The sequence below is a fragment of the Phyllostomus hastatus genome, unplaced genomic scaffold, assembly GCF_019186645.2.
Source record: "Phyllostomus hastatus isolate PE091 unplaced genomic scaffold, TTU_PhHast_1.1 phas_contig_1, whole genome shotgun sequence".
Lineage (NCBI taxonomy): Eukaryota > Metazoa > Chordata > Mammalia > Chiroptera > Phyllostomidae > Phyllostomus > Phyllostomus hastatus.
The window spans coordinates 16,330,268-16,342,785 of NW_025333498.1; the positions used below are offsets into that span (position 1 = coordinate 16,330,268).

At 35.3% G+C, this 12,518-nt stretch overlaps 1 protein-coding gene across 2 annotated transcripts in view; it reads left to right on the forward strand.

Annotated features, from left to right (window-relative positions):
- The window catches only part of ATF2 (activating transcription factor 2), a 79,702-nt gene that overhangs the window by 41,766 nt on the left and 25,418 nt on the right, over positions 1-12,518 (forward strand). For both annotated transcript variants that reach the window (XM_045823567.1, XM_045823494.1), the window contains exons 9-10: positions 109-223; positions 2,137-2,223. In XM_045823567.1, coding sequence (XP_045679523.1) covers positions 109-223; positions 2,137-2,223 — 202 coding nt within the window. The remainder of the gene's footprint in view (positions 1-108; positions 224-2,136; positions 2,224-12,518) is intronic.

Genomic DNA, 12,518 nt, shown 5'->3' on the forward strand with positions numbered 1-12,518 from the left:
GCTTTTCATTGGTTAGAAAATTTATTTTTAAATGCTACAGTAATAGGAGTAATAGAGATGATTGGTACAAATTTCTTTTCTTTAATTTCCCTTCCTTGTTTTTATTAGTCCTGTACCAGGTCCATTTCCTCTTCTGTTACATCTTCCCAATGGACAAACTATGCCTGTTGCTATTCCTGCATCAATTACAAGTTCTAATGTGCATGTTCCAGCTGCAGTCCCAGTGAGTTCGAGATTTAGACTATTTAAATTTTTTGTTATAGCAAAACTTAGAATGAAGAATGTTATTCCTAGTCAACTCATTTCAATTCGATTGGATTTGTAGAATTCAAATAGTAACACAGATTTTTATTCTTTAAGGGGATATTTATGCTAGAACACTTGTCAGATAACTCCATGGTATTTCAAATAGTGTAGAAATTGTTTATAAAAACACTCAGAATTTTATGCTCAAGCTGGGTTTATAGAATTATTTTGCTATTCAAGCCTATGAGCATCTTAATCAATCTAAAACAATAGTTAGTCCCCCACTTTCCTAATGAGAATTTTTTTTAAAACTTGTTTGAGGGGCATGTTAATTATATAAATGTTAAAAGACATAGGTAATAAGTTAAATATCTAATTATAATATTTAATAATTTGGTGAATATTTAAAACACATTATTTGGAATAATGTAAGTTAGAAATAATGCTTTTTTCCTGTCTTCACATTTCATAAAACAATTTTATTCAAATTCTCAAAATGTGTCTTCAACATTAAAGTCATCATTAGAACCACCTTTTAAGACATGGCATACTCTTCTAAGATACATTATTTTCATTTTTACTTACGGAATTTCAATATAATACTTTTTGAATCTGTTACTCCCTTTCTGGAAGTCTTACCCCAAGCCCTAATACTAATTCATAAAACAAAAAGATAGTTTCTTCTTTTACTTTGTAGATAGATATTTCTCTGTAGTACATTATAATCATTCATTGTGTAGCTTTTAAAAAAATTAAAAATATTTTATTTATTTATTTTTAGGAAGAGGGTGAGAGGGAGAAAAGAGAGAGAGATAAACATGAATTTTCAAGAGAAGCATTGATTGGTTGCCTCTGCCATGCCCCCAGCCAGAGTTAGAGCTGTAACCCTGGTGTGTGCCCCGACCGGGAATCTACTGGCATGTGGGGAAGGCACCTAACTGAGCCACACCAGCCAGGGCTATTGTATCGCTTTTAAAAATCATTTTGAAAAGCTTGCTTATAGTAACATCCAGCACTTTTTGTAAGATTATACCAAGCATAGTATTAAAATTAATGTTAAATACTTATTTTTATTAACTCTTCCAAGTGACCTTTCTAAGTACCCAGAATTAGCATTGATTGAAATAATTTCAAGATCATGTGACCTTTAAACAGAACTGTGCTGTTTAAGATGAATTATTTGAGAAACTTTATAAGGACTAAATAAAAGGTGACGACTTCCTCTTTTCTGAGGATATTCTTGAAAAAGAAACATTTTTGCCCTGTATTTGAGGTTTATGGGTATACTGTGAAATGTAACGGTGATGAAAGAAACTGAAATGAAAAAGACATACTTTATTACACAATAGCTTATCACTCGGTGTTGATACTAGGTTTAAAAAAAGGAAAAAACAAAATGGAAAAATCTGTTTCAGGTTGTTAGAGAAATTATTAGAGGTAATCAGGGCTTTTTTTGTCATTATGCAGTATGGTAATATAGCAAACTATTTTTATATTTTTTAGAAATCTAACATATTTTAGAAAAGCGTAATTCATGGATGAAATTATTTTTTATGCCTAGTTGCCACAAGACTTAACATTTTCTTACACACTCAGAATGGAAGTGTGACAGATACGTGAGAAGCTGTGCATCAGTCACTTTGAATACTGTGAGTTTCTGTAAGAAGAAACCATTTTTAAAAATTGTGAAAATTGAAGATAAGGGAAGCAAGTGTCTTAGAAATTGACAACTTTTGAAGGATAAATCAGGGTATAAGATTGATAAGGGTTTGGGACAGAAACAGTTTCCTGATTTGAAGTCTCAAATTATAGCAGCAATTGTGAAAATAAAGTACAAACCTCATTTTGAATGTATCCTCTAGCAGTTATTGTTTAATATCTTTTGCATAGCTCGTTCGACCCGTCACCATGGTGCCTAGTGTTCCAGGGATTCCAGGTCCTTCATCTCCTCAACCAGTACAGTCAGAAGCAAAAATGGTAAATAAGATTTTACTTGTTCTGTCCATTTCTTGAGCCTGTTTTGAAATAGTTTTTCGTTTGTTTGTTTGTTTGTTTCATTAAAGCCCACTCAAGTGCACAATTTAGATCACATCTTATAAAATTATGGACTATATTACACTATTAGAAGAACTAGAAAAATTGGAAAAGGAGAGCTTCCACTAGCATGGTGACTGGTTAGTGGTGCTTTAAAATAAATGGATGAATGTGTAATAAATTTCTAATTCTTATCTGGTTTTTGGCTGTGGCTTTTTAAACAAACTGTCCTCCTGGTGGAGGCTAGGAATATTACAGCTGAAACTAGATGTAATCATCTGAAGTCAGTGCTGGTAAGTAGTTTTAAACAGTGATACACATTTGTAGAACAATATTAACAAAATTCTGAAATAACATACAAATTAGTAATTTAAAGGAAAATCATATTTTTGAGGTGTATTTCAGACCCTGAGAAACTGGTTTTGTGTAAGGAATGAACTATTTATAGATTAGGAGTCAGGAAACATATTGTAATTTTAATCATAACTGCTATTCATTACCCTTAACCAACCCATTTTTACTTTTCTGAGACTCATTTTTCTCATCTGTAAAATAAAGGTATTAAAATTAGATTTCTGGGGTTTGTCTTAGCTCCAAATCCTATAAATCTGCTAATTTTCTTGCTAGAAGACATATAACTGCTGCTTGTTTTTTAAATTCTCTCTCCCCTTCATATGTCTTAAATTTCTTCTAGTGTCTTTATTTAAAATGATGGTAAACCCTACATTATATCACATGTAAATGAATCCAGTAAGAGGCTTTGTGATAATCCCTGAAGGATAATAAAGCTGGAATTTCAAATCTTGGCTTTGGGTGGAGAACATTGTTTCCTTTTCTCACTTGAGTTGGGAACCTTTGAAGCAAAGGGTGGTAGGACCTGAGAAGGCCTTCAATGCATGTTAATTCATGATGCTTTTTCATATGTTGTCCCCAAGAATATTTCTGAGATCATTCTGCAATTATGTGTGCTCAGCAACATCACTGAGCTAACTCAGTGTGTGGTCTATTTTATTAGCCGCCAAATACCCTGACCCTAAGCCTCAGGACCATGGTAAACTAACTCCCTTGGAGGAGAAGCTCTCTGTGGTTTGTGGGGTGAGAGGGAGCACAGTGTTGTCTTTCTGCTGAGCTTGTACATAGGGAGTGTGGATTTCCAACACAGCTTTGGGAAGAGACCTTACCGGGCCCATATGCCAAAAAAAAATAGAATATCCCACTCACCTTTGGGAGTTGAATGCCAGCCAGGGTCCTTTGCATTATGCCATGGTCCTCATGGAATTCCAGAATGGGAATGGAGGTTCTTTTCTCTCTCTCCACAACCAACTTGCATGGCAGCCAGCGGCTAACTGGTTTCCCAAAATGCTGTACAATACAGTGCCTCTTCTGTACATCATCATCATCTTGTTTAAATCATTGTAATTCTCCCTCTACAGCCTCACATACTTCGGGGCAGTTTCTTCTTAACAGCAATTAATGAATGTGTTACTAGGAAATCAATAGATAAATAGTTATTAGGTGCCTATTATTTGCTCTACTTCAATGCTAGGCAGTACATTAATGATACAGATTTGTACACATAAAACCATTATATGTTGCAAGTCTTTAAATTTTTTGTTGCTGTCCTCCATTAGTGCAAATAATCAATCTGAAATTGGCATGTGATGACTTCTCTTAACAATAAAACGTACATATCATCTGAATGAATAATAGGTGGCTGAGGGATGTAAAAATTAGCTGGTTATTGATTGTAGTGAGAGAACATGAAAACCTGAGAGGGAAATTTTTCACATGACAGTGCTTTTAGGTCAAAACTTCGGAAATACTACGATGAATGTTCACTTGATAGCCAAAGAGCTTCCCTGGAAATGCTTTTTATACATTTTACTTTAAACATATCGTACTAATGGAAAATTCAAGCCCTGGCTGGCGTAGCTCAGTGGATTGAGCGCGGGCTAGGAACCAAAGTGTCCCAGGTTCGATTCCCAGCCAGGGTACATTCCTGGGTTGCAGGCCATAACCCCCAGCAACCGCACATTGATCTCTCTCTCTCTCTTTCTCTCTCCCACTCCCTCCATTCCCTCCCTAAAAATAAATAAATAAAATATTAAAAAAAAATTCAGTTAGGGAGAACTAGGAGTAGAAATGTGAATAAGGAGATGATATTATTGTACACTGTATCTAAAAATATTTTACCTACTCAGTGGGCTTTTTTTTCTTACAAATTAATTCAAAAAGAACAAATTCAATTTAAAGAAATACTCTTGGCTTACAAGATTAGGCCATATTTGTAGAAACTATTAAATTGAGCACTTCCCTAAATAATTTTCTCTGTTACCAGGAAATTAAATTAATAATAATAGAAGTATTTTGTATGCTTGTATATTAAAAAATACCAAAGCTATAATGTTCACAAGTTTATATATGGAAAACAATCATTGCTTGAAAGCCCCCAAAATAGCAGAGGGAGTTACAGATTGCTCCACTTAAATTTAATAATCCAAATAAATTTCTTGTTAGAAGTTTGCTAATGTGAAATAGTTATAGTTAAATGATTGCCTTTTTTAATTGGTATAATAAATAAGTTTGTTCTTTTTTAATTAAATAAAAAGACTCAGAAATTAGGTTATTAAATTTTAACTTTGCATTATGCAAAATTTTAAACACATACAAAGTAAACAGGATAATAGAATGAACCCACACATACCCATCACCCAGCTTCAATTATTATAAATATAACTACCATTCTTATTTTGTCTATACCTCAGATTACTCCCTACTGTGACTCAATTATTTTTCATGTAAAATTTACATACATTGAAATGAACCAATTTTAAATGTACAGTTTTGATAAGTGCATTCATGTACTTCACACCCTCATTATGGTATAGAACATTAATATCTACCCAGAAAGTTTATTTCCTTTCCCATCAGTTCCCTAACTTCTATTTGTCAGCAGCAATTTGTTCTAGAACTTCATATAATTACAATCAGTATATACTCTGTGTCCAGTTCAGCCTGTGTCTGTTAGATTTATCCATGTTGTTGAATGTATCCTAGTTTGCTGCTTTATATTGCTAAGTAGTGTTCCATTGTATGTATAGAATATACCACAATTTCTTTATCCATTCTCCTGTGGATAGACACCTGAATGGCTTTTAGTGCTTAGCTACTATGAATCAAACTACTATGCACATTTTTATATAACTCTCCATAGACATATATTTTCATTTAGTCTAGCTACCAAATAGTAGAATTGCTGAGTCAGAGAGTAGGTATACATTTAACTTAATGAGAAACTGCCAGATATTTTTCCAAAGATTTACATTCCAACAAGCAGTGCATGAGAATCCCAGTTTTTCCCACATTTATGCCAACATTTGGTTTTTATCATTTTCCTTGTAGAAATTCTAGGAGTATATAGCAGTATCTCATAGTTTTTATTTGCATTTCCAATTTGACTAGGCTTTTTTGTGTTATCTTTTGCCTGTTTTTAAATTGGGTTATTTGTATGCTGTTATTATGTTGTATGAATTCATTCTATGAATTCTTAGTTTTTATGAATATAAACTAGATTCAAATTTTTGTTATATATAACCTTACAGATATCTCCTCTCAGTTTGTAGCTTGCCTTTATTTTCCTTAGTAGTATATTTGTACTATTATTGATTGCTATTGCTATCTTTAATATTCTCTCTTGTCTACTCAATTTGCTTATCTTTTATTAGCTTCCTAAAGTGGAGCTCATTGATTTAAATCTATTTACATTTTTAATATAGGCATTTAAAGCTATATTTTTCTCTGCACAAATTTTTATGGTATATATTCATTATCATTCATTTTCTAATTTCCTTCATGATTTCTTCTTTGAACCATGGGTTATTTCAGTGGGAGTAGAGGGAGCATGCCTCAACCTAATAAAGGCCATATAGGAGAAACCTACAACCAAAATCATACTCAGCAGGCAAAAACTAAAAGCTTTCTCCCTAAGATCAGGAACAAGATAAGGGTGTCCACTTTCACTTCTGTCACTTCTTTTCAGCATAGTATTGGAAGTTCTAGCCACAGTGATCACACAAGAAAAAAATAAAAGGCATCCAAATTGGAAAGGAGGAAATAAAACTGTCATTGTTTGCAGATGACTTGGTAGTATACATAGAAAACCCTATCGGGTTTTCTTATAGGCTCCACCAAAAAACTACTCACCCTAATAAATGAATTTAGCAAAACAGTGGGATACAAAGTCAATATTCAGAAATCAAAGGCATTTTTGTATACCAGCAATGAGATATCAGAAAGGGAAACTAGGAAGAAGATTCCATTTACTATAACAACAAGAAAAATAAAGTACCTAGGAATAAACTTAACCAAGGAGGCAAAAGACTTGTACTCAAAAAACTCCAGAACACTGAAGAAAGAAATTAAGGAAGACACAAATGTGTTCGTAGATTGGAAGAATTAACATCATTAAAATGTCCGTACTACCCAAAGCAATCTATAGATTCATTGTGATCCCCATCAAAATACCAATGACATATTTCACAGATATAGAAAAAAACGTTTCAGTAATTTATACGGAACTATAAATGACCCTGAATAGCCGCAGCAATTTTGAGAAAGAAGAACAAAGTAGAAGGGATCACAATACCTGACTCCAAATTATATTACAAGGCCACTGTAATCAAAACAGTCTGGTACTGGCAAAAGAAAAGACACATGGATCAATGGAACAGAACAGAGAGCCCAGAAATAAACCCATCTCTATAGGCAATTAATATTTGACAAAGGGGACAGAAGCATAAAATGGAGTAAAAATAGCCTCTTCAATAAATGGTGCTGGGAGATCTGGACAGGTACTTGCAAAAAAATGAAACTTGACCACCAGCTTACACCATACACCAGAATAAACTGAAGATGGATAAAAGACTTAAAGTCATGACACCATAAAAGTCCCAGAAGAAAATAGGGCAGTAAAATGTCAGCTGTCCCATACAGCAATATCTTCACTGACATATCTCTTAGGGCCAGGGATATAAAGGAAAGAATAAACAAATGGGACTCTATCAAATTAAAAAAACTTCTGCATGCCTGAAGAAAACATCAGCAAAATGAGAAGGGAATCAACCAACTGTATGAGAAAACCTATTTGCCAGTGATACCTTGGACAAGGGTTTGGTCTCCAGAATGTATAAAGAACTCATATGACTCCACACCAGGAAGTCAATCCAATTAAAAAATGGGCAAAGGACCTGAACAGACACTTCTCCAAGGAAGATGTACAGAGGGCACATAGACATATGAAAGAATGCTCAACATCACTAGCCATCAGAGGGATGCAAATTAAAACTACAGCAAGATACCACTTCGTACTGGTCAGAATGGCTATCATTAACAAATCAACAAACAAGTGCTGGCGAGGATGTGGGGAAAAGGAAACCCTAGTGCACTGTTGGTGGGAATGCAGGCTGGTTCAGCCACTGTGGAAAATCGTATGGAATTTCCTTAAAAAAAAAAAAAAAGAAAAAGAAAGATGGACCTGCCTTCTGATCCAGTGATCCCACTGCTGAGATTATACCTAAGAATCCTGAAATACCAATTCAAAAGAACCTGGGCATCCCTATGTGCATAGCAGCAACAGTTACAATAGCCAAGTGCTGGAAACAGCCTAAGTGCCCATCAGTAAATAAGTGGATAAAAAAAGCTCTGGTCTATTTATACAATGGAATACTACTCAGCAGAAAGAAAGAAGGAGCTCCTACCTTTCACAACAGCATGGATAGAACTGGAGAGTATTATGCTAAGTGAAGTAAGCCAGGCAGCTAAAGACAAATACCATATGATCTCACCTATAAGTAGAACTTAATGAACAAAACAAATGAGCAAAATAGAACCAGAGACATGGAAATAAGGAACAGACTGACAGTGACTAAAAGGGAGGGGGGAGAGGGATAACAGGGAATAGAAGGGGAAGGGTCTAGTCAAGAAACATGTATAAAGGACCCATGGTAATGGACATCAGGGTGGGTATTGACTGAGGGAGCAGGGGATGGGAGGGATAGGGGAGAGCAACGAGGAGAAATTAGGACAACTGTAATTGAACAACAATGAAAAAGTAAATGAAATGCAAAAAGTATACAAATAAAATATGGATTTATACAGTATGCCTGTCTTACTGTATTCAGCATAATGCTTTTGATGCTTATATTCTGCATTTCATTTCCTTCATTACTGAGTATTATTTCATTGTATAAATATGTTATAGTTTATCCATTCATGCATTGTCACACATTTGGGTTGTTTCTGCTGCCTATACATTATGAGTTAATCTGCTGTGAGCATTCTTGTGTATTTGTGGAGAGATATGTCTTAATTTTTGTGGGTAAATATCCACTGTGGAGTTTTATTGTAAGTTTTTATCTGCATGACTAGAATAGTACGGGAAGGGGGAAAGAAAGAAATATCGATTAGTTGCCTCTCCCCCACCCCCTACCCAGCATGTGACCCGACCAGGGATGGAACCCTTAACCTGGGTATGTGCCCTGACTGGGAATTGAACCTGCACCTTTTGGTGTACGGGTCAAGGTTCCAACCAACTGAGCCACCAAGCCAGATCTCTTGGTCTTTTACAATTTTGCATTTGCTGGTAAATTTTAACAGAATATTTTCACATGAAAATATAGATCTTTGGCTTCTCTTGAAAAGTTAAACAAACTGCTTTGCGGGGGGCTGTTTTTTTCAGCTTTGAATAATTTAATAGTCTTGCATAGGATGTATTTATTTTTTAAAATATGTTTTATTGATTATGCCATTACAGTTGCCCCATATTTTTTCTCCCCTCTATTCCCCTCCACCCTGCATTCTCCTTCCCACCAGCATCGCCCCACTTAGTTCATCTTCATGGGTCATACATAAAAGTTCTTTAGCTTCTCCATTTCCTATACTATTCTTAACCTCCCCCTATCTGTTTTGTACCTACCATTTATGCTTCTTATTCCCTATACCATTCTCACCCCTCTCTCTCCCCACTGATAATCCTCCATGTGATCTCCATTTCTGTGACTCTATTCCTGTTCTAGTTGTTTGCTTAGTTTGCTTTGTTTTCGTTTGTTTTTTTTTTTAGGTTCAGTTGTTAATGGTTATTGTTCAGTGAGTTTGTTGTTGTTTTACTGTTCATTGTTTTGATCGTCCTTTTCTTAGATAAGTATCTTTAATATTTCATATAATATATAATAAAGGCTTGGTGATGGTGAACTCCTTTAACTTGATCTTATCTGGGAAGCACTTTATCTGCCCTTTCATTTTAAATGATAGCTTTGCTGGATAGAGTAATCTTGGATGATGTAGGTCCTTGCCTTTCATGACTTTGAATACTTCTTTCCAGCCCCTTCTTGCCTGCAAGGTTTCTTTTGAAAAATCAGCTGATAGCCTTATGGGCACTCCTTTGTGGGTAACCTGTTATGTTGTAAGGGGCGGAGCCTTAGGTGTCCCCCAGGGTGGGCAACCCAGGTTGCTGCATTGTGGCACTGTTTTTGGAGGAGGGGTTTCAGAGGGAACGATGCCACTTCCTCGCTACCCACAAGCAAATTGGGCCCTTCGGGTGCTGATTCCCAGTTACATGAGTTTGTGTACGTTCTAGGATCCTGTGGGTCTCTCCTGCGAACTCTCCTGTGAGGCTCATCCCCCACAGGTGTTTTCAGCCAGAGGCTTTGAAGCTTTATTTCTCTGGGCTGGAACCCTGGGTTGAGGGGTCTGTCTCACTCCTCAGTTGTTCCTCCTGGTTAATCTGAATGCAAATGTGGGACCACCCAGTATGCTAGGTGCCAACTTGCCTGCCCAGGTCTGCCAGCTGCCACCCTGCCGAAAGTCCTCTCTGCCCGCCTGCCTATCTCCGCCCCTCCTACTGTTCTGGATGGATGTTTCTTCTTTAACTCCTTGGTTGTCGGACTTCCATACAGTTCAATTTTATGGCAGTTCTGGTTATTTTGTTTTTAAATTTGTTGTTGTTCCTCTTTTGGTTGTGTGAGGAGTCAGAGGGTATCTATCTACACCTCCATCTTGGCTGGAAGTCTCAGGATGTATTTATTAATCAAACTAGATTTCAACTTAAGCCATTTTTCTAATAAGATATTTCAGAATTTTTTTCTCATTACTTATTTTCTGTTTTACTTTTTTCTTATAAATCCATTTATATAAAATTGTAGAGCAGGTAAAAGTAATCTGTGGTGGAAAAATTCAGAATAGTGGTTGTGTTTGGTGGTATTTACTGGGAAGGAGCATGGGAGGATATTCTGGGATGTAGCAATGTTTATAGAGGTTTTGGTTACACAAATACACATTTGTGGAAACACTGAATGGTATACTTACGATTTGTGTGTGTGTTTTTAAGTATATTTCAGCCCCCAAAGATAAAATATTTAGGTGTATATTTACTGATACCTGCTATTTACTGTACTTGAAAATGCACCAAAAAATAAGTTGGCTTTATGAATGATGGATAGAGGGATGGGTTTGTCAACAGATGTGCAATAAAGTAATATAGTAAAATGTTAGTGATAGACTGCATTGGTGGGCATACAGATGTTTATTACATAATTCTTCCATCTTGGATATATATTTGAAGGTTTTGTGATACAATAAAATGTTAAGAAAGACTTCATAGTGTTTTTCAAAAGAATTGAGGAAAAAAAGGGGCTAGCCTGAGGATATATATATATGACTAGACTTTCTGAGATACTTGCTTATGTGCCTCTCTAGCTGACTTTGGATGAACTGACCTCCACTTCCCGTTCTTGTGTAAACTGGGTAGCTTCTGGGCGATATCGGTGATCTGCCTTTGGACCTCAGGTCTCCCTGCATTTCCGTGGCACTCCTTGTTTGTATAGGACAAGTGGAACTGGAAGCAGAAGTGAGAAGCAAGACTTTATTTTCCAAAGTTCAGAAAAAAATATTGAAAATAACAATAGTCATTATTTAGAAGAAAATATTTGTTACTTGCCCTTGAAGCTTAGGTACCGATTTGCCTTATAACATTCTCTGGATAATTATTACAATTATCTTATCTGGCTTTTATCTCTGTTTGTAACTGTGTAATTGGTATTGTTTTGAAAATAGAATGAAACTTAGATTAACTTTTTTAAAAAGTATTACACGGGTTCCAAATATTTGGGGGCTTTCCTCTTTTTATATTTTAATTATATATACTATGGTGTAGTAATATACAACCTTTGGTATATCTGTCATGTGTTTTCATTTTCTAATATAGTATAAGCATTTGGCTTATTTGTGAAAATCATAGTTGTTACCATGCTATTCAAGTAGCATGAACTGGTCACAGAATATCAGTTGCCTGGAATGCTAAAGGAATTGTGATTAATTGGGGTTTTTTGTTGTTGTTGTCAAAGCTAGATTATTTCCTACTTCACTGTTGGTTTGATATTTTTATTGAATATTAGTTTGTTTTCCCTGTCTTAGTAACATACAATGAACATTATTTAGTATCTCTTTAAGACTTTTCAATGCTTACGTGTTGTTATCATCACCATCAACTATACTTTACTTATAGAAGTACAAAACGAGTCTGTCAGCCTTAGGGAGTAACCAGAAATAGTTTGTTTTTTGTAGTTTAATTCATGTTTATATATTTTGTCTCAGTCTCATTTAATAGTTATTTCTATCACTTGTCATTTATTTAACAGACATTCATGGGTACCAAAAAATTAGCAGAGGTGATCTTAAATTTTGAGGGATTTTTCTCCCAGATATTGCCTGTGATCATCGAGAGAGTCAAAAAAAAGTGTTACCTTTAAGAAGAACATTATTGATTTTTTTTTCAAACAGGTACTGACAGGATTATATTACATCATTGGGGTGATTTTTTTGTTTTTGATTTTTTGATGTTTCTTATGGTGACTTTTTTTGCAGAAGAATCATTTTTTCAGGGACTTCTTTTTTAAAATATCAGATGTTTTTAAAATTACATTGATTATACTGTTAGAGTTGTCCCAGTTTTCCTCTTTTACCCCCCCCCCTCAGGTAATTCCCATACTTTTGGTTCATGTCCATGGGTCATGCATATAAGTTGTTTGGCTACTCCATTTCCTATACTGTACTTGACATTTCTATGGCTTTTCTGTGACTACCAATTTGTACTTCTTAATCTCCTCACCTCTTCTTGCAATCCCCTAAATCCTGCCCTCCCATCTGCCAACCATCAGAATGCTCTCCATATCCATGATTCATCT